Raw genomic sequence first — 23,681 nt, 5'->3', positions numbered from 1 at the left:
AAGACTGGTCTTTGACAGTTAACAATAGTATCCAGTGTTTTGAAAAACATTGCACTTGCAAGACAAAGTTCATGCAAAGTACAATGATTGTAAAAAGATTAACTTTGTTTTCTCAGTGTTGACCTAGACTCTGCAATAAATTTGCATAACCTTGATGGATTCAGAAAATATATCCTGTATTTATAGACAATACTAACTTGTTGTATATGTAATGATGCATCACATACTACATATACTACTAGTATTACTACTACTACTGTCTACTACTTAGCTACTACAGTTGGGCAGTAACCTTGTCCAGGGCTTTTACACAGCGTACTTACTTGCATGTATGCAACCATAAGCCAAGGAGGTATCATACGTATACACTGCACAAGTAGGCCTACATTGTACATGAACATGGAAATGTGACGCCATCATACTAATTTACTTAAAAGTACAGGCCCTAATTTCATAGAGCTGCTAAGCACAACATTTTGCTTGGCATGAAATCTGATCCTAGATAAAAAACAGGATTACCAGCCAAATTTTCACGTGATTTTCAGGATTTGCAAACAACAGCTGAATACCACTTACTAGCAATATGCAACAATGTGAAATTTGGTTGGTAATCCTGTTTTTATCAAGGAACAAATTTCATGCTAAGCAAATTTTTGTGCTTAGCAGCTCTATGAAATTGGGCCCTGATGGGGTAATATAGCTTTCCAACCATGTACAACAAGGCTTCTGTAAATGACAGTTTATGTTTTCCGTTGATCCATTGTTACTTAAAGTGTGTGGTTTATTTGGAACAATGTCTAATCACAGACTAGTATTCTCAAGGTGGCGGAATATAAAGACACTTTACTTATATTACATTAAGTTTTCAACTTTTACTTAAAGCAAAACGATTAAAACTTGAAACCACATTAAACTAATTGATACGAAATGAGAACATAACCTTCATTATTATTTTGTGCAAATTACTTTAGGTAATTCCACCCTAGAAAGGAGTGTGGTTTTGTGTATTGGTACTGTATGCAGAGTTGGTTGTAATAAATTTCAATATTCAGAAATGCTTTCTTAATCATGAACATATCAGGTATACCCTCCTTGCTCCTCACAATTTTAAGAAATCTACATCTGTGTTTTGAGTAGACTTAACTGTTATATCTTTGATCAATCTCTCTCAATTAAATAATCAGATTTACAATATTCATAAAATGTCCTAGCACTCAGGCTTCAATACCCAGTCACAAATGGATCATAGATGAGAACTTATAAACTGCACTCAGTAATTCATCTTCAATTGTTTTACTGTTTTGGATTCTGTAGTAATTGCACATACAAACCCCAACTCTACGTTAATTTCCTTGTTGTGACTGCAACCTGGCGAATCACTTTTGTACTAGAAACCAATCCATCATATCTCCACGTAGTGGATGAAATTTCAATCTGTGTGAGCACCCTCTCCAGTATCAGTTTAATTAATTCTTGCTTGGCAATGTGTTATGCATGAAATGAAGCATTAAATTGAATGCAACGCTTCAAATCCCACATATGAAATTAAGACTAGACTGTCAATCACTGCTCATATACATGTAGGGATCTTCTATTATTAGTTGTTCGCAAAGAGTAATTAGTTCTCATTCTCTAATGGTCACTTTCTGGTGAAAACAACAAATGTTAATAAAAAAATTGTTATTTTCATTGAGGCATTCAAAATATTTTACATAAACAAACTTTGAGTGCTTTGGTATATGGTTCAAACTATAATTCCCTCTGTGATCTCGGAGTGGTCTATCTTCCCAAGGCAAAGCAAAGGGGAAATAGAATGGTCAAAGGATCATTGGGTAGTATTCATATTCATAATGAATTCAGCATTTTTCAAAATGCAACCCTTATATTATTTTCTCCTCAAAAGTGAGTACATTTGTTTAAGTGATATTTTCAACCATGCTAATAGGCAGGTTTGATTTTAGTTTAAATGAATGTAATCTTTGAGAACAAATTACACTAATCTTAATGATGGAACAGGATTAAGTTTGACACCTCAAGATTAAGACTGACATAGGATAATGTTTGACTGACATGTATAGATTCTACGGGTGACAACTATAACCCTTAGGGAATAGCCTGTCAAGTAATTGACATAATTAGTTTTTTGCTTTGTTTCCCCCCAATATCCTCACATTGTTCGTCTTTGAAATGCAATTGTAGCAGTTTCTATTGTTGCACAGAAGTGAACAGACTGTTGAGTTCCAGGTGTTGTGTTGAATTGTACGCAGCACAGTCTTTTTAATAGTTTGTTACTGCAATTCTTTTTATTTAAAAAAACGAAATGTTCGTCATTTTATGACATATACATACATCATCAGATACATGTACATATACACACAATTCCTAAAACACCAAGTTGTTTACAGCAAGATTTCATATCACACTAACATGGTGAAGCCATAGTGTAACACTCATTCAAATAACAAGCCTAGGTGGAGTCAACAAGGTCCCAGTCCCATCCCTGCTTGCCTCTAATGCTAATTCCAACCAAGTCATACTTTGTAATTCACAGTTCTCTGCATAAGCAGGTCAATGGATTACATGTTTCCTGGAAAGAGTAGAGTGTGTGACAAGGAATCACTAGGTTACAGACCATTTTTCTAGGGTTGCATTTGAATTCTCAACAATGAGGTCTCATATTTTATTGAGGTTTAGCATGTAGATTCAGCTGGATTTGATAAAATGGTTGCAGAAGCAGACAGCATATATTACGTGTATAATGCAGAGTGCAGCATCATTACACTGTCTAGTCACGATACACATAACATCAATATGAACTTTACAGTATGTACAAAATGTACACTCCCACCCAAGCTGGCAGGCAGGCAGGCAGGCAGGCAGGCAGGCAGGCAGGCAGGCAGGCAGGCAGGCAAGCAGGCAGGCAGGCAAGCAGGCAGGCAGATAGATACATGGGGTAGGCCTGCAGAAAGTCACAATGACCATTTCTGAGGCAAGGCTATCACTGTTGTTTGATTCTGCCCATACACCATGCGCATATCAATCCATATTATAATTTGATACTAGCTCAAACTCTGCTCTGTTATGGCAACTATTGTGTGCTTACACGTTCAACACTCTGGAAAGCTTTAACCTTTTCCTACTTGCCTGATTCACACCAAATACTCAAACTAACAAAAAATCAACTGCATTTAATAATATGCAACATGTTCCTTGTGAAAAGTTGCTAACTATGGTGTATTTTTGGTTATTACTTGAACAGAAACCTACCTTTCATTTTAACTCACTAAACTTTACTTGACGTAACAAAAGTGACTTGTATTTTTAAGAAACACAGACATGTAAGCTGACATGTTTTGAAGAAGAAATTGATCCTGGGAAACTAATACTAACGCATATTAAGGATATGTTAGTAACAGCCTTCTTACAATGAAATCTAGTGGATTTAATTTGATATCTGATTCACTTGTGTTCATTAAATCAGATTTGTAAGTCGATGTATAAGGGTACTGTACACAGAAATTTGAATCGGTGAATTTGTTTTTTTCTGTACAAATGTGGTGATAAATTGGTAAGGTTATAGGCTAGAAATATACTGTAAGTGTTAGCAAAGGACTTTGTAATCCAAGTGTACACACAGGACAAGGATCATATTGAATATGTTTTACATAGCAATTGAAACAGATAAAGGAAAATTAAATGTAATTCCAGCAGAATTAGGCCGTGTCCAAAACAGCGACTTCGGCTACAGCTACGGCTAGATCACGCGCGTCTGCCTATTCTTCAACACTGGTAGACGCGCTGATCTAGACGTAGCTGTAGCCGAAGTCGTCGTTTCGGACACGGCCTTATCCTATATTTTAAGGTTTGACCCAGCTGACCAACCAATCTTTGTGGCTGCTGTTGTTGTTGTTTTACTTTTTTGTTCTTTTTAAATCAAATTTTAATCTCAATTATTTTCTTTCCCACCAAATCACTTGCTAAGAATGATAGAGTTGACTCCATGTATTGCATTAATATTGTTTACCTAACTGGCGCCCCTCCCTCTCAGCTACACCACATTATAGTATTAACATCTTAAATATTTCATGATGCAAATGACATAAAATGTTGAACAGAACAAGGAAGCAACTGAAATATCACAACTCATGGAAAACACAAGCAAAAAAGTGGAAATAAAAAGTTTGAATGCAAAGATTACAGTATTCAGCAACATACAGAATGAGTTTGGCTGTGCTTGAACTTTGGAGTTATATGTACTAGCAATCACCTTGAAATTAGCATGTGAAATTAAAATGAGCAACGATGCACATGCTAGTGGTAGTGACCTTCCTTTTAGTTGTCTTACTCTGGGTGGGATCTAGAGGTACATACATGAATTTACAATCTACTTTCTATCGTCTATATGAATGGGGTTAGTAACAAAGACCATGCTGGCATTGTTAAGCTTCACTGAAAATTCCTTGGAAGTATTTGAAATGTCCAAATGATAAGAAATAATGGAACAATACTTCCCATTGTCTACATGTGATTTGCGTGGGGGGTCCTTCAGCCATGGAAACACGTGATTGTTGGCATCAGGCGTGCTTGCTTTCACACTTTGCTTCAAAAGCTTCATTCCTGTAAATCAAGGGGAACAACGCTCAACTAGGTCTCTGGAAATTATACAGTTTGTTTTGGAAATGATACAGTTTTTAAAAACAAAAGCTGAAAATGCAAATCAAATCAAATTATTAGCAGCATGAAGCTAAAGAAATCGTAAAACAATAGCTTTTCATTATATCTGCCAAACTTAAATGAAACAAGAAAACATAAAAATAATGTGCTGGGGAAAGAAATGTGACAAAAGACAAAACAAGAACAGTCCTAATTATGTTGTCTTGATCAACCTTTCATGTCATGGTGTTCCAATGGCCGGCCATGGTGCACCCTGGCATGTCAAAATGTCTCCAGCCCTGAGAAAATAACCTTTAGTGCCAAGCATCTAGCATAAACATTACCAACTTGTAAAGTCAAGAAGATGCATGCTGTAAAACTGTTTCCAATTTACAAATTTAAGCATCAAAACAGTTTACAAACAAATTGTTTCAAACCCTATACAAAAACTTCACACTCTCTCCCCCCTCACCCATACTCAAGATTGACAACCCCCTTCATGTTGTCTAAAATACATGTAACATTCATGTGTCTGTTTCACAACTATAATGTACATTGTGTGAACTGTACTCTGTAATAGGATTGTGTGTGTACCCTTTGCAACTAACATGACTCCCAGGTTGTCTCTCATTAGAAACCTATGTACAGTACAAGGAATCTGCTCTGGAATCAAGTTTGTCAGAGTTGGATTCCAATCACAAAAGCCTGCACTCAGTAGTCTATTCTCATACATTCTTATGTGCTGTGAATATACATTAATATGTACCCGGTAGATACATGTATGTTATCCAATGAAAGAAAAGAGTTCAAGTTAGAAAGAGTTCAGTTTCTTAATTGATATCAGCAAAAATATATTGAAAATATGAAACTACATGTAATAATAAATCCATAATCAACTTGGCAGTCAGTGTAATGTAAAGACTACTGTGTCAAAAGTATACGCAAACAATTACATCCAGCTTTAATTACTAACTGCACCCCAAATGTCAAGTCTCATAGATTTGGCTGAGCAATTGTATATCTTGAGAACAGATGAACATTTGTTGTGATTAAGCTGCAATCAGACATGTCAGATATCAGAGAATGCTTGCCCTGCATCTTATTCTTGTGATTGGGGTAACTCATGGATTGATCGAGGTTCACACATTCTATCTCTATGATTAGCTTCCCACCTACAAATATCCCAAGTCTCTTGGGATAACACTTATTGTTACAGCAAACTGTAATATTAAACTACATGTGGGGTTTTAAAAAGGAAAGTGCAGTTTGCCACACTTAAAAGACTAAACCCATTATACTGTTTACAATATTTTTAAACAACTTGTAAATAAGGAGTATGCAATGAGGTGAATCACCATCTTACATGCACTTTTTATCAGCTAAGGCTCAAATCTACAAGCGGTTGTAAAATGATGCACCAGGGGTCAAATCTACATGGTGTAATATCTTCGCGGTAAGCCAGCCAACAGTGTAGCACTTGAACGTGCAACACTAACTTAGGACAGATTCGAGCCGTTGCCATGGAAATTAGGAGGCGATGAACCCTTCTTATCTTTTGCGAAATTGTGCCTCTAGTACTCGTCCTACATTTATGTTAGGACGAGTTACTCGTCTAACTCAAGATAAGACGAGTCCTAACTCTTTGTGAAATCCATCCCAGAAATACGCAAACCTAGTGGGTCTATGTTTGGCGACTGCTTTTAAGAAATCCTAAGGAACAATACAACACATGCTTAAACAATTGCCAAATTTTGGACAAAACAAGATAATTAAAACAGCAATCACATTACTCACCTTTAGGTGCAATTACAAACAAAGTGCTTACATAATGCATACTGTACTCTAGATTGGAGTTTTTAAGCTGATTTGCCTAAGTACCATATAGCCAGCCATGTATGCTACATTAAATTTTACAACTTTATTTAGCTATAAGCATTGATATAATTGATATGAGTTAGGTGGAACCTTGCTATATGGTTACAACAAATTATCAAATGAGGAAAAAGAACAATAAACACATTCTCCTTCTCAATTCTTGAAAGCCACAACAAAATTAGAGTTCTCTGACTATGATGCTGTCAGAGCTACTTCCCGGTTTAATTGAATGAAAACATGTCCCTTCTGTGATGTTTGATTCAACACCAAGCAAGAAACACACAGTGTATTTACAATCTACTGTATGCACATGTTACTTTAAGGTCAGAAAATTGGCAGATATCCCACTCACTCATATAGGCAAGTTTCTGACATCAACAGCTTTCCTCTTCCAAGTTTGTATCAACGTTTCAATTCTTTGTAGAGTGCATAAAGGCATTTTAAAAAAGAGAAAATACCCAAGTGATTTGCACCAAAGATCTCACAGTTTGTTGATGTTTTGTCCAAATCAAGATGAATTTGCATTGGATTTTCATTGGAAACAAAGATTGAATATAGTCAATCTGCAAACCAAACTTATTTATTGAGGAAAGCCCCATTGCACATCTTAGAGAGCCTATAGTGATGTCATTATTGAATAAAGGTCAAAGTCCATTTGAATAATAAATGAGTACCTTGTGGTCTGATGGCCCATAGTATCTTCATGCGATGGACTCCATTAGTGATTCCTGCATCAATCTTTAGATGATCATCTGATATAAAGGGCAACAGACTGAAGTCTATCCCACAATGCACAAGATTGTGGGTATATTGTGGGTATTCAGGACCCAGGCTCTTTAGCCAATCACCAAGCTCACGATCTCCGCTGTTAGAGTTAGACTTGAGGCGGGCTAACTCACGCAAAAACCTGTACATCAAATTAAAAAATTACAAAGTCACAATATTTCCATGTAAGCGAAGAGATTTGTTGAGGTACATATAGCAAACCTATATTTGTACGTGTTTATCTACATGTTTGTTGGAGTAGATTTTATTAAGATAAGAACTGATTCTGCTTAGTTCCAAGAACTTGATTGAAACCATTTCTCATGACTTTATCTTTAATATTGGTGGGTTTCCTTGAGAACAGTTGACTTTCTCTTGCAATTGTCACTTCATCTCTTGACTGTCCTCTGAGCACTTTGTATTCCTTGGAAGAATCACAACAAACTCATTGATTTTATTGTTTACAATCACTATTTTTTGAGCTTATACATGTATAAGCTATGTCCAAAGTACAAGAAGTTAATCTCAATAGTGGTGCGTTTCCATCAAATGCTGATCATCACATGCTAGAAGATTGTTATAACACGCGCTCATGGAATACAGAAAAGCATAGTGCTTCTGCATCCCATATCCAGCAAGGGCGAAGGCCGAGTTGGATATGGGACGCAGACGCGCTATATTTTTCCGTATTCCACTCGTGCTTACATGCATGTAATGTCCAGAGTAAATGACTAGGGAATTACTGTATAAGGAGCCAATTTACTAATTTTTCAAAGTTAATTTGTTACTAATACACAGGTTTTGTATGGAGACATCATGTGACTGATTCTTAGAGGTATTTGAAGCTTGGAATGCTATCCATACATGTATCATCCATAGAGCAAAGTGTAACAGGGCATGTATGTACCTGTAGGGCATACGTATTGTACAGGGCATGTTGAGCATGTGCAGCTGCCATTCCCAGACAGTAACATAACACTATAATCCTCTATGACCCACATCTACCTCTCAAATATTCAGACAATGTACATTTTGCAAACATGTGGAAATCAATGGAAAGAATGACCTGTGCTTTTAGGAAAATGTCATGAAACAAGTCAAGTCCATTCTCCAACATCCTGCATTGTGCTAAGCAATAATTTCATGATTCTGCTCACAGCTCAACTTCAATACCTCAACATTGTTTACCAGTAAATTAAATTCTGTAACCTTAAAAAAAGTTACATGATGTAACTTTTTCTTTATCAAGAGTAAATTACACAAATGTAGGCCCCTATCTGTATTGATGTAAATTTCCTGCAGGTCAGTTACTCATCAAAAACAAAATTGGTTTACATGAGGAAACTAAATGGGCATAATATAGCAAAGACAGGTTCTTTGAAAAGGTGTCGGGCCGTAGTCTTGCCAACTGACCAGCTGATGTTTATTTCCAGGGTCACAATCCGTTCTTGCTGACCCACTTAGTCTGATGTATTGAGGATACCAATGGGGCACAATGGGGGTATGTATAGAAAATATATGACTCTTTCTCTGTACACAGACACTGAGTCCTAACTATTACGGTTTCTGGGGCGGAAATTGTTTAAAGCTTCATAACTCGATTCTTACCTGCAACAAGCCACTAATTTCAACAGATTCACATTCCATGGTGGCATACATTTTCTGCGGTGGGTTTTGGTCATCATATTTTCTACACAAATCCAATATTTTTGTGAAAAATGCAGATCCAAAGTGTTGTCTGTTGCCGTGCATACGCGTATAAATTTGCGTGCAAGACGCATTCTTGGTCACCGTATCTTGACTGCAAAGCGTTAACACGCCAACACAACGCAAGATCTGCGCGTTGTGCGTCTTGCGTACACACGGCAGACTGTGAGAGTACAAACAAAAATGGGAATTTCTTAACATTGGGAGCTGCATTATTTCTTGAAAATGACGGATTTATGCAGAATATATGACGACCAAAACCCACCGCAGAAAAATATATGCTGCCATGGAATGTGAATCTTTTGAAATTAGTGGTTTCTTGCAGGTAAGATTTGAGTTATGAAGATTTGAAAATTTCCCGCCCCAGAAATGGACCCTGATATCCAGGACGTCACTGTAGTATACATGTAATACGAAAGTGTAAGGCCGCCAAGGCTAGGGGTATGTACAGTATCTCTGGTGTGGTCCACACACAATATGCACGTAATCCCTAGAGATTTGCTACCTGGCTCACAAAGCACTTGTACAGTAGAATAATTATTGATCCATGTCTGTGATACCTACTGTACTATTAGACACTGCAGTCAAGACTACATAGGTATATGCTGAAGGGTAGATGGGTACATGTAGGTAATACATGCACAATCCGTACAAATCAATGTGTTACATCTCTAAAGATCACTACTGATCATTGATTTTAAAATAAAATTAACATTGTAAAAGTAAGCAAATCTATTATAGCAGTGGCACAAGACGGCATTGGGGACAGAAAATTGCAGACAAGAAATGCCGACAAAGTCAAATAAGCACCATCAGTGTAGGGTTCATCTCGCTGTTAAAGGTTGATTCGGAAAGTGTACTGTTAATATTGATACGCTAATAGGTTAAAATACATAATGTACATTTGCTGCTGGATCACAATGCTCTCTTGTTTCTTGATAATGTGTTTTGGTGTGTTATTTGTTTGAAAATATTGTTTCAGTTAAGGCTGTTCCAATTTTACAAATTTCAATGAAATCATAGACATGCCAAGTATTTAAACAAAAAAGAACAAGCTGATATTTTCACAGATTAGGGGTGTTCAAATTGCTATCCTTTAACCATCCAACTTTAAACATGTACATTATACACTATTAATGTACAACATGTACCTTGTGTGTTTATAAATCTTATGACAGATCATTGTGTATATTATGTGTAGATTTTCTTTGTGGGTTGTTTGCCTTTAAATGCCCCTGATCATCCAGCCCCTGGTCATTACAGCCCCTGGTCATTCCAGCCCCTGGGCATTCCAGCCCCTGGGCATTCCAGCCCCTGGGCATTCAAGGCCCTGGGCATTCCATCATCTGGGCGTTCTATCATCTGGGCATTCCAGCATCTGGGCATTCCAGCATCTGCGCGTTCCAGCATCTGGGCATTCCAGCATCTGGACATTCCAGCCCCTGGGCATTCCAGCTACTGGGCATTCCAGCCACTGTGTATTCCAGCCCCTGGGCATTCCAGCTACTGTGCATTCCAGCCTCTGGGCATTCCAGCCCCTGGGCATTCCAGCATCTGGGCATTCCAGCATCTGGGCGTTCCAGCATCTGGGCATTCCAGCATCTGGGCATTCCAGCCCCTGATCATTCCAGCCCCTGATCATTCCAGCCACTGGGCATTCCAGCCACTGTGTATTCCAGCCCATGGGCATTCAAGCCCCTGTGCATTCCAGCCCCTGGTCATTCCAGCTACTGTGCAGTCCAGCCCCTGGTCATTCCAGCCACTGGTCATTCCAGCCCCTGTGCATTCCAGCCCCTGGGCATTCCAGCTACTGTGCAGTCCAGCCCCTGGTCATTCCAGCCCCTGGTCATTCCAGCCCCTGGTCATTCCAGCCCCTGTGCATTCCAGCCACTGGTCATTCCAGCCCCTGTGCATTCCAGCCCCTGGGCATTCCAGCTACTGTGCAGTCCAGCCCCTGGTCATTCCAGCCACTGGTCATTCCATCCCCTGTGCATTAAAACCTCTGGCGCTCAAGCCCTTGTACATTCCAGCCCCTGTGCATTCCAGCCCCTGATCATTCCAACCCTTGGGCATTCCAGCCCCTGGGCATTCCAGCCCCTGGGCATTCCAGCCCGTGCTCATTCCAGCCACTGGGCATTCCAGCCACTGGGCATTCCAGCCCCTGTGCATTCCAGCCCCTGGGCATTCCAGCTACTGTGCAGTCCAGCCCCTGGTCATTCCAGCCACTGGTCATTCCAGCCCCTGTGCATTCCAGCCCCTGGGCATTCCAGCTACTGTGCAGTCCAGCCCCTGGTCATTCCAGCCACTGGTCATTCCATCCCCTGTGCATTAAAACCTCTGGCGCTCAAGCCCTTGTACATTCCAGCCCCTGTGCATTCCAGCCCCTGATCATTCCAGCCCTTGGGCATTCCAGCCCCTGGGCATTCCAGCCCCTGGGCATTCCAGCCCGTGCTCATTCCAGCCACTGGGCATTCCAGCCACTGGGCATTCCAGCCCTTGGGCATTCCAGCCACTGTGTATTCCAGCCCATGGGCATTCAAGCCCCTGTGCATTCCAGCCCCTGTGCATTCCAGCCCCTGGGCATTCCAGCTACTGTGCAGTCCAGCCCCTATGCATTAAAACCTCTGGCGCTCAATCCCTTGTTCCTTCCAGCCCCTGGGCATTTAACCTCCTGTCACTCAAGCCCTTATACATATACATTCCAGCTACTGTGCACTAAAGCTGGGCGAATAGTGAAGTTTGGTATTCTGTTTTCCGCTGGCCAACTATCCGAAAATAACCAGGTATTCAAATAATTTTTCCCACTGCTTTGAGAGCGCTATTTTTTTATAAAATTCTTTTTCGCCAGAGGGCGCTGTTCATTTGTGAATGAGATATTATGAGCGGATTGATATTAGTTTTAAACAGTGTCACTCAGTTCATTCATAAAAATAACTGGATTTAATTTAAAGGGTTTTTTTTTATATATATCGTGATTGACTCTATGTGAAGAAAAACTTCGTAATCTTTGAACATATTACGTCAAAAACGTCATTGTTTTAACTTTTTATGGAGGTGAGCATAGTTAAATACTTATTTATTGCTGTTTTATGCTGTCTTAATAGAAGTTTCATAAGGATTCAGACAAAACATTCCTATTGGTCGCCGCCCCAACAATCAGGGATAATTAGGAATCCAGTTTCTTGGTTGTAATTTGAGGACTATCCGGTTTATTAAAATGTATCCGCACCCCTTGTAGGTAAAAAAAACGGTATTCGCAGTTACGGTTAGGAAAAACTATTCGCCATTAACCGGATATTCGAATTATTCGCCCAGGCCCACTGTGCACTACAACTACTGTGCATTCCAGCCCTGTGAAAAAAATACAATTTTACATTGCTGTGTTTGTAATGAACTTGGAAATGGAAGAGATTTTAGTACATTACAGTTGGCAAAGTGAACCAGTCTCATCTACACGTTAAGAAAAATGCAAATAAGTCTGACAAATCCATACCTGCGTTTAAGCAGACTACTGTCCATCTCAATATCCAGTTGCAACTCAGCCTCTGTGATTGTTAACAGTAAATCTCCATCAACCTTATGACGGTCAAATGCAGGGCAGAAATTTACAAAGCCAATATTCTTGACCCACATTTGGACTTCTTTGACTGACCAGCAGGATATGTTGAAGGAGAGCTTAGCAGGGATTTCTTCACCAATTGTACGTAGGGCCTGGATACAGAGCTTGGATGCAATTTCATTGTTGGAGGAAGCAACTCGGCGTAGAGCAGGAATCACCAAAATGTCATGGAATACCTGGACCAAAAATATACAGATTTTATTAGAAATATTGTAATTTGTTTGCTAAAAATGATTCACAACACTAAAGACTGCTCAATATAGTTCATCACATCAAAAACTTGTTCTACAGAGGATGTTTGCATATAAGTATTGGCAGGATGACAATCTAAGTAGCTTTTACAAACACATGTTGTACTTTTGAACCTAGTATACGTTTTCCCCCTTCAAACAAAGACTGATCACTTGTATAATTTATGCACCACAAGGAGACATTTCAAAACAATGTATTTGTTTGCTTTGTGTCAATGCAAAGATATCAACGGTGTGCTATGTACTGCTCACTAAGTATCATTAAGATGGGCGACTGTTTGCTAGGGATCATTATAAGATGTGCTACTGATAATGTCAATCAGTAAATCAAAAGTCACAATTGGCTTGAATATAAATTTTCAAAAATATTTCAATGATGCCAAACCACCCTTGTACTTATTACTGTGTTCCTTGTAGCAAGACAAATTTGGCCATAGTTGGTCTTTTCATGTTCACAAAAATATATTGACTGATCAATTGTAATACAGTGTGTCCTATGGTTTAATTAAGAGTGAGTGGCTGTGAATTGGATGCAAACAACAGGGCCATTAGTTGTGTACATACATAATGAGCACTGGCAATTATTGATGAATACCTTGAGGCCTTGACCTAGCAGATCCAGGTACACCTACAACACATAATGGCATTACAGCTGCTACTCTCAGACTAACTACATCCCAATCCCTAGATAATGTATGCCTTGATGCTCACATCAGCCTGTGTGGGTGTGTGTGGATGTACATGTATGGTCTGGGGACTTGTGACTTCATCTACAATAGTCTGTGGTTGTATGGAGGTTCCTTCCTCTATGCTTCCTCACTGATGTAAGAGTAGGCCTTTATGATGGTTGTTTTAAATCAGAGAGACTTTGATTTAGTACAAATGTAATGTGGGAGTCGGTCGTGTTTAGTAGTTTTGTAGGGTGCCTCGTACATGTAGTACATTATTGTACAGAGTATCTCACTAAGTTGTAGGTTGTTTGAATGGACATCTCACAAGGGTCTGTAAATCACTGTTTAATTCAAGCATAGAGGACAGAGCACATGTACAGGTGTAGCTTTTTTGACAAATCATGACAGTGAGTGCAACCATGGTGGTAATTTGACACTACGTTTGACCTCTCAACAACCATGGAGGTAGAACAACCACTTTACATCAAATTTAATACACTGTTTATTTTAGGTATTTTTTAAATTAGGCTGTTGAAACACATACAGACAAATATAGGTATGCACACAATGATCTACACCGTACAACATGTACACATAGGGATAGGCCTTTAAACAAAAACTTTCTGCTTACTGCTAACCAAGCAACTGTACACTCAACACTTTTTATTTGGCCTAAAAAGAATAAATAAAATAACAAATACTTTTTTTTTCCCGTGGTTTTGTTTTGCTTCAGTATCAAGCATGAGACACGTAGCCTACTACATGTACCATGCTACACTTCTAAAAATCAACCCATTGACCAAGGTTGAGGCTAGATGAGAATACTAATCAGGGTACCAATTAGAATTATACTGATTAACGCAATTTATGCAATTTCCTCATTTAAAACCAGTTAACACTGGCTGATTTGTTGACATGCAAACTTGTCCCAAAAGGTACAATGCATGATAGAGGTGGGGGGCATGACTTTGGTCTTCTTGTGTCACATTGGGTGACCAAAACAAAGTGCACCGCTCCATTTCATCACCGCAGAATGGGCAGGTGGCAGTAAAATTAATGCTCAAACTCTTCCTCTAAGTACACACTAATTCCAAGCCTTTATCCTTCTTGTTTTAAAGAGGATTACATGCCATCCAAGACGTCCACCATTGTGTTTCATTTGATATCCTTACTAACAATGATCAAGATATGTCTGCAGGGATCCTTTATTCGGATATCACCGATCACCTACCACTTTTTCAGGTGACTCCCTTTTGTCTTGACAACTCAGCCTCTGCTCGAAATACCTATGTCACAAGGGACATTAATGCAACTACAATCCGTTCTTTCACTGCAGACATTGTCAATCTGAACTGGGGCGAAGTCTATGCGGCGGACCAAGCCGATTCTGCCTACAATGCTTTTCTTTCTACCTTTAACTCTCTTTACAATCTTCATTTCCCCTTTTCAGTAAAATCTAGGGGTCGTTCTGTGAGAAATCAGCCTTGGATTAATCACTCTATTGCCAACTCTGCTGATCACAAAAACAGGTTGTACCGGCGTTTCTTACGTAATCCAAGTGCTGCTAACGAGCGTCTGTATAAGGATTACCGTAATCGTCTCACCTCAGTCATTCGTGCTGCTAAAAAGAATTACTTTGCCCAGAAGCTGGATCACAACAAAACAAGCTTAAAAAATATCTGGCGTGAAATTAACAGTATTCTGGGCAAAAATAAAAGGGCTGACCTCCCTTGTGAATTCACCAACAGCGAAGAAACTCTTCGAGACCCTCCTGAAATCGCTAACTCGTTTAACACACATTTCTCTAACATTGGTGCTTCATTGGCTAATAACATCCCCAGTACTAATTCACACTATACAGACTTTCTTCATAACCCGAACAGCTTTTCTTTTTTTCTGACTCCTACTAACTTTCTTGAAGTCATTAAAATAAGCAATGATTTAAAAGGCAGCTCCAGCTGCGGATTCGATGGCATAAATTCTTCTGTGATTAAATCTGTCATTTCCTTTATATCTCGCCCTCTTGCTTACATATTCAACCTTACTTTTACTACTGGTTCCTTTCCTTCTAATCTAAAGGTTGCTAAAGTCATTCCCGTCTTTAAAAACGGTGATAAACATAACATCAGCAATTACAGACCTATCTCCATTCTTCCTTGCTTTTCTAAAATTCTTGAGAGACTTTTCTACAACAGACTCAATACTTTTTTTTCTCGCTTCCATCTTCTTTCTGACTCTCAGTACGGGTTTCGAGCTAAACACTCTACAGACATGGCGCTTATTCAATTTGTTGATAAAGTGTCCACTGCTCTAAATAATAAATTGAGCACTGTCGGTGTCTTTGTTGATCTTTCGAAAGCATTTGACACCATTGATCACTCCATTCTCCTTGACAAACTTAATTTCTACGGCATAAGAGGTGTTGCTCTCAAATGGCTTTCTTCGTATCTTGACAATAGACAGCAGTTCACTTCTTTTAAAAATCACAACTCTCCTTGGCAAGAAATTCATCATGGCGTTCCACAGGGTTCTATTCTTGGCCCACTCCTCTTTCTGCTCTATATTAATGATCTGCATTCTTCTTCTTCCCTTCTGTCTTTTACGCTCTTTGCAGATGACACAACTATTGCTTTCTCTGACTCCAATCCGGCTAAATCCTTAAATATTATGAATGCCGAACTTCTTAAAGTCTCTTCCTGGTTTAAAGCCAACAAACTTTCCCTCAATGAACACAAAACTAAGTTCATGCTCTTCAGTAAATCCTCTCATCTCTCAGAAGATATTCCTATTCTTCGTATCGACAATAATCCTATCCTTCAAGTTCACTCCACTAATTTTCTAGGTGTCATTATTGATGACCAACTCTCCTGGTCTGAACACATCTCTTCCATTACTAAAACCATTTCCCGCAACACTGGTGTTATGTCTAGACTTCGTGCTTTTCTTCCTCCCAAATCTTTGGTATTACTTTATAATACCCTCATTCTTCCATATCTTAACTATTGTAATATCATCTGGGCACAAGTTTCTAAAAACAAACTCCATTCATTATTAACCACTCAAAAAAGGGCCATCAGGATATGCACCTTATCGCATCCCCGAGAGCACACCGCACCTCTTTTCGCACAGTTACACTCACTAGCACTTGCAGACATTAATAAACTTCATACGGGTATCTTCATGTACAAATTCACCCACAACCTTTTACCCACCTCCTTTCGTTCATTCTTTACCTTTGTCCGTGACACTCATGGGTACTCTACCAGAACACATAACAAATCACACCTTTATGTGCCATTCACCCGCTCATCATTCCACTTAAAAACACTTCGTTTCTTTGGGCCGCGTCTTTGGAATGGTTTAAGCCAGTCGATTAGATCACAATCATCTGTGGGTCGATTTAAACGCGCCTATAAAAGAGCTCTCCTCTCCCAGTATTTGACATAGTTTGCCTTCTCGCTCTCATTTTACTTTTGCCTAAGTCGTCAGCAAACGCTTTTTTATTATTTCTCGATTTCTTATTCTTATTGTTATTATTGGTAGTATTATTATTATTATTATCATTGTTATTATTATTGTGCAATTAGTGTTCTCATCATTGTTGTCTTCATCATGTCTGTCTTTGTTCGTTTTGTCAGTCCGTTCGTTCTTGTCCCCGTTTATTGTCTGTCCCCAGGCATCCCTACATAAGCCTCGGCTTCCAGATGATGCCCCCATACTCTATGTATTTATTTTTTCTCACCCTCATTAAATAGCTTTGTTTATTGGTTATTCCTTAAAAACATTGTTTGTACTCTGTTTTCATGAAGTATGGAAATAAATATCAGTTTGAATGAATGAATGAAATATCAGCTCATTGGAGGCAAGTCTGCGCAGACCAAGATACCAGCCTTGGTTTGACTTGATTGCAGCCATGTCCCACAGTCCAGGCGTTGTGAGCCCATCGTGGGTGAATATGGTACTTTCTCTCCCATCCCCCAGCCCAAAAGGGAAAGAAAATAAATACAAAATAAACCATAAACTGTATCATCCAACCAGCGAAATAAAGCAAGTAAGTCATAATCCAGTTTCTTGATACTGAAGCAAGGCCATCATTATGTTTCATTGACAACATAACCAGTGGGACTGATTATTAACTTGTCACTGAGACAAAATTTTTACTGGTCTTTGTACATTAGAGGTTTTCAACTGGCATTTGTCAGGAGAATGCTGGGCCTCAGTTTGTATTACGTATTTCTCCCGTAGAAAATAATAATGGCTACACGGCAGTTAACGGTTGTATGGCTTCTGACTGGCACCCCCGAAAAAAGATATTGACAAAATAGGGACACCGCCAATATAGGGCTAGATAGCTCAGTTGGTAGAGCGCCGGCACGTTAATCCGGAGGTCGTTGGTTTGAATCCCACTCTAGTCAATTCTTTGTTCAACCCCAAAAATCATTTACAAATTTACCCTGTCAGTTTCCCTTGTGGTTTATATTGATATCTGAAACAAAAAGTCGCATCCCCTTTTAAGGTGATCCCCTAGCTGCCGCTTCCCAGGTTGTATCGTAATTTGGGTGTGATCCCTGGCTACACGGCAGTTAACGGTTGTATGGCTTCTGACTGGCACCCCGAACAAAGATATTGACAAAATAGGGACACCGCCAATATAGGGCTAGATAGCTCAGTTCGTAGAGCGTCGGCACGTTAATCCGGAGGTCGTTGGTTCGAATCCCACTCTAGTCAATTCTTTGTTCAACCCCCCCCCAAAAAAGAAAATAATAATGATGTAATATTTGTGATGCATACATGTACACCAACATCTGAATGAGTACAAAAATATACAATCTTTTCACATAATGCAAAACCAATGTGAGGGTTAGGCCTATACGTACCTTGTGTCTACCTTGTTCCTTCTTTATGGCTGCTTCCATTGCAAAATGAAATGCAGCCAGACATTGTGCTTCTCTTCTTGTACTGTCTAACAATGGCATCAGGTGAAGTAACCACTGCTCTGACCTTCCTTGTGAATGAGCCTTGTCACTCTTAGCAAAGGTTAAGGGGTCATGCGTTGTAACAAACGGCTCCACCAGGTCTAGAGTGCCAGAGTTCACAACGCATTTTTCGATATCCTGATTGGCTGAGAGGACAGCAACAGCAAGACAGGCATAGTAACGGATACTGTGATCTGTACTGAAAGCTAACGGGAACAGCCACTCAGAGGCACGCTGGTCAACCATCCGTTGTTGGTTGGCAGGACCCCCATACATAGCACAGTTGGCTAACGCTGCAGCACAGTGGCGCAGTGTAATACTATCACTCATGCGGCATGTATACAAAACTGCAGTCAAGCCACCTCGATCTGTCACTTTGGTGCAAGTTTCTTCAGAATGCTTGAAGAGATTTTCAAGAAGGCCCATTCCAATCTGGAGAAGAGTAGGCTCCTTACGAGAGCAAGCCAATTTAACAACGGATTCCAGGCCATGCTTAACGACATAATCTCTGTTATCAGCTGTCATGACTTGCTCCAGAAGGCGTGCAGAGTTCACCTGCAGAGCCTTGTCATCTGATTTACAGTTTGCCAGGAGTATGTCTAACCCTCCTTCAGTGCGTAGATTGTCACTGATGCTGTATGCTAGATCCCGGCCATACCTAGGAGTACTCCATGCATCATCTACCATGCGGTATAGCTGTTGGGTCGCTTCTACAACCTTCTCACAATCTTCACTTCTCATTCTTTGGATGACATCATTAGCTAAATGGATAGTACTTTCCATCTTGCTCTCATTGCCTGACATAGTTGCAGCTTCTTGTGGAGATAGAGATGACATGATACGTTTGAATTTGCCACTGCGTCTGTAACTGCCTCTAAACCTATCTCGATCAGGTCTAGGCTCTTCCCTCTCACCAGAGAGCTCCACCTGCGAGATCTCAACGTAACTGGCCTCGTCTTCCCGATGTTCAGCTTTCATCTCATAGCCTGTCCCTTTGCTTCCTTTTCCATCCGATGATTTATGCATGTGAGCATCTATTTTGCCTTTTGGACCTGGTGGATTCAATAACCTTTCTTTTGTCTCCTCATTGACACGATGAGGGGGTTGTACGTCTTCCTCTGGGACAGGATTCTCTGCGTCTCCTGCTGCCAGATCTGGCTTAAGAGAGCGTTTCCTTCCACTGGTAGGTGGATGTTCAGGGCTGCTTGGTTTATTGTGGGACCTTCTCTTGCTAGAGTTATTTCCCATAAAGAGAAATAATTATCAAATGCTCCCAGTTCTTGCAAATTGCACCAAGTTGACCTGAATACAAAATAAAAAAATAAAAATATATTAATGTATGTATAGTTGTAGGACAAATATCATAAAAAAATACACTTGAGTCAGTTATCATGGTATAACAAGGTATCATGACTTTGAAAATGTTTGCTCCCGATTCCCCCTTAAATCTAAATACTGTGCATGGCCCTGATCTGAAGTAAGACTCAAACCAGGGTAAAAAGACATGAGAAGACAGGGACCCATACAATATGCCAACCTGGTCCCCGAGTGATTGCTTTATCATATAAGCCTTTTGTTTGAGCAAGACATTGTTTTGCGCAAGTTAACATGCAAGTACCAACATAATCTATTCACAACTATCTGAAACGAGTGCACTTGCCAGGAGACATTAAAAAATGCAATGTAGGGCTACCAAGTATTTCAATTAAATTATAACAACAAATTCTTATATAGGGGCCTAGCGCATTTCACAATAAACCGTATCAATGCGCTTTACATTAGTCCCCTGATCATTGGGCCAATAAACATCCCTTTAATCTTTCTCAGCTCCCATTAGGGAGTATACAGCCCCGAGCTGCCGTGGCGCTCCGAAAGCTTTTCATTCACAATATCAACCTCTACCCTCACAGGTACCCATTTATACCCCTGGGTGAAGAGAAGCAATTATAGTAAAGTATCTTGCTCAAGGACACAAGTGTCACGACCGGGATTCGAACCCACACTCCGGTGACTTAGCACCAGAACTTGGATTTGATGCTCTTAACCACTCGACCGCGACTTTTATGACATATTTTCATTTCATTATTTTATTTATAATAAATTATAGTCCAAGATAGTATTGGTTAGGTCATAAGGCTTCTCCTACATGTACAACATTTTCCAATTTAAAAATATTTACTTTTCAAAAAGGTATACAAAAGAAATATTCTCTTGAAATAATTTGTGTTAATAATAAAAGGTACAAACATAAAAATTACAAACAATGAAAGATTTAAGTTTTGTTGCATGTTGATGGATCAGATTGATCAACTTAGAACAAAATACAACCATGTCAAACTAACTATAGATGGAAATATATAATGCACTTGAAATCATTTAACATGTTTAAGGCTCTGTGTGTATTGACCACCAATTAAATGAGTTATAAATGAAGTCACACCAGTTACACTCAGTATTTCAAAATAAGAAAGTAACAACAACATTTACTTCACTGACTCGGGGTAATGTACAGATATGTCGATGATTACAGGTAATTAATTGAACAATAAATTGGATTACTGAATTTTAGTGACAAAGCAGATTAAAATGGAGCCAGCATGGTAGAAAAAAGTGAAGCAGATAAGAAATGCTTTTGTACTTTTCCCTGTAGAACAGACAATAATGGGAACAATATCACACAACATTACACACCACCCACAGATCAAAATTTAAGGACGTGAGTTGAGACCAGACACTCAAAGATCGATTAAAACATATAAATGTAAAGTTAGAATTGTAAATTAACAAATTAAGTTAGGGACTCAGCCACTTGACAACCAACCATTGTTAAAATGTGCCAATTGTAGCAGCAGGCTGTTCGAGATCTGTTTGAGATCTGTTGCATCAGACTGTTCTAAAATCACCTGAGTAAAATATAGTAGAACGAAGTAACGCAACAGACTACGAACATGTGCGTATGTATGTGTGCGTCTGCACATGATGTACAATTGTAAACATGAAAAGAACATACAGCTTTGGATGAAGTAGAACATACTTAGTCGTTTCAGCTGTGGGTCATTCCGTGTCAAGTCACCCAATGGGTTAAACTCTACCCCATTCAAATTTGCTCAAATTTGGTTTATGGGGTAATCGTGGCTCAACAAGCTCAAATTTCTAATTTCAAGTCCATCCGATAAACGGTTTTCGCGCAACGGCATGCTCTTTCTTGTCGATTTCGGTCAAAAAGCGCCTGACCTCTGATATTCAAATGACCATAAATCGGTAACCTTTGGGACAAATTGGTTGAAATTGGTGTCTTTGGAAAGGAAATTGTGTAAGCTTTCTAAATCTGTCATTACTTTTTTTGTAGGAATAATGTTTAGGTATGATAACCTTTTGACCTGTATTTTGACCTTGAATTTGACGTTGTGGATCACGTGATCCAGCGATTACTTCAGTATAAATTTACCCCCATATGTTTTCTCCACAATATCAAAAAATTTGAAATATGTTTTTGGCTTGCCTTCAAGCTCCACTCAAAGTTGCCCTACTTGCCTATTCCTATGCAAAGTACATGTCCACGTATCAAGCAAATATGGTCCCCAAGCAAAATCATGATACATGTACATACGTATGGACATGTAAGGGTCGTGGGTTCAAATCCCACCCGAGTAACAATTAACATGCCTGTGATATTTTTTCACAGGACTCGGGACAGTACTGAGTATACAGTGCTAACACAAATTGATGTATGGGTAACCAAATATTCTTTATCCCAGATTCATATTTAACATCTCTTATATCGTTGCGGTACCCACTGCCAAAACATAGGATTCGAACTGCCTGTAGCTACTGGGTTTGAATGTGGATACAAACCCACACACGGAAAGACATATCGGAAACAGTATGCCCCTTCGGAGCTTCTCCTCCGCAGGGCATAACAATTAACGTCCATTTCCTTTTTGTATTTCAAATGAAAAGCCTAGCAAAAAGTTTTCATCTACAAAAATTAATGCAACACTCAGTGTTTTTCAGTGTACATTGTAAAATAAAGAATTGCAAAAAGGCAATGATGGTAGATTTGTTAAAACACACTAAATTGTATGCATTGTGCAAACTGTAAGATTTCTGTGAATTTACTGAGCCTAATAATAAGCTCATAAAAAGACAGGGACACCTAACAATTCCATGAAAACTCCATCCTTCAGTCCAGATATACATTATCAACATACCTTCACTGTGGGGTTTGTGCACCATTAGAAACCATTTGGCTATGGTAACACACCTTTCAAAACTACTTGGTTTTGAGGGGTAGGAAAGCTCACTATCAACACTGTTCAAATGGTATTGGCATTTGTGTACAAAAGCAATGGGCAAATGTGAGTGCTTGAATTTTGAATGGTTTTGAATTGTCTATCAGTAGGAGGGTTTTAATAAGGGATTAAAAGGGTAGCAACGAGTTCTTAATCGGCCATTTAAAGACACTGGACACTATTGGTACATGTAATCAAAGCCTAGTTATCACAGCTGGTGTATCTCAACATGCATAAAGTAACAAACCTGTGAAAATTTGAGCTCAATTGGTCGTCGAAGTTGCGAGATAATAATGCTTGATTTCGAGACCTCAAATTCTAAATCTGAGGTCTCGAAATCAAATTCGTTGAATATTACTTCTTTCACAAAAAGTACGTCACATCACAGGGAGCTGTTTCTCACAATGCTTTATACTATCAACCTCTCCCCATTACTCGTAATCAAGAAAGGTTTTATGATAATAATCATTGTGAGTATTAAATTACCAAGTTTCCACTGCCTTTAAAACCTTGCAGGGTCGAGGCCGTGCATTAAAGGCCCTCACCGTCCCTTCTTTCCTTAAATAACCATGGGTCCCACTACCTACCCATACGCCAATGACAACACACAAGCGCGATTGGAATACGGAAAAATACAGCACTTCTGCATCCCATATCCCACAAGGCCGCTATATTTGTTTGTATTCTACCAGCGCGCGTAACGAATTTACCTTCCAGTCTCACATGCAATGCGTAAAGTTTAAAATTTCACAACGTTATTACACGACAAACAGCATGCACGCGCACAAAGTTTAGAACATTATTTTTGCTCTGTCCATATATGCGGAACGTGGCGCATATTGATAATCAAAATACACAGTGTGCAATAAAAA

The 23,681-nt window shown here is 39.3% G+C and overlaps 1 protein-coding gene across 2 annotated transcripts in view; it reads right to left on the bottom strand.

Annotated features, from left to right (window-relative positions):
- The window catches only part of LOC139938995 (NAD(+) hydrolase SARM1-like), a 35,749-nt gene that overhangs the window by 9,609 nt on the left and 2,459 nt on the right, over window positions 1–23,681 (bottom strand). The window contains exons 2-5 of one of the 2 annotated variants that reach the window (XM_071934697.1): window positions 18,419–19,819; window positions 12,494–12,795; window positions 7,203–7,435; window positions 4,514–4,617 (exon numbers count right to left, since the gene is read on the bottom strand). In XM_071934697.1, coding sequence (XP_071790798.1) covers window positions 4,514–4,617; window positions 7,203–7,435; window positions 12,494–12,795; window positions 18,419–19,765 — 1,986 coding nt within the window. In that variant the 5' untranslated portion in view covers window positions 19,766–19,819. The remainder of the gene's footprint in view (window positions 1–4,513; window positions 4,618–7,202; window positions 7,436–12,493; window positions 12,796–18,418; window positions 19,820–23,681) is intronic. The other variant, XM_071934698.1, reaches the window with a different exon arrangement.

The sequence above is a fragment of the Asterias amurensis genome, chromosome 6 (genome assembly GCF_032118995.1).
Source record: "Asterias amurensis chromosome 6, ASM3211899v1".
NCBI classification, from domain to species: domain Eukaryota; kingdom Metazoa; phylum Echinodermata; class Asteroidea; order Forcipulatida; family Asteriidae; genus Asterias; species Asterias amurensis.
The sequence above is the reverse complement of the archived record's forward strand: the minus strand, read 5'-3'. Positions and strand labels throughout refer to the sequence as shown.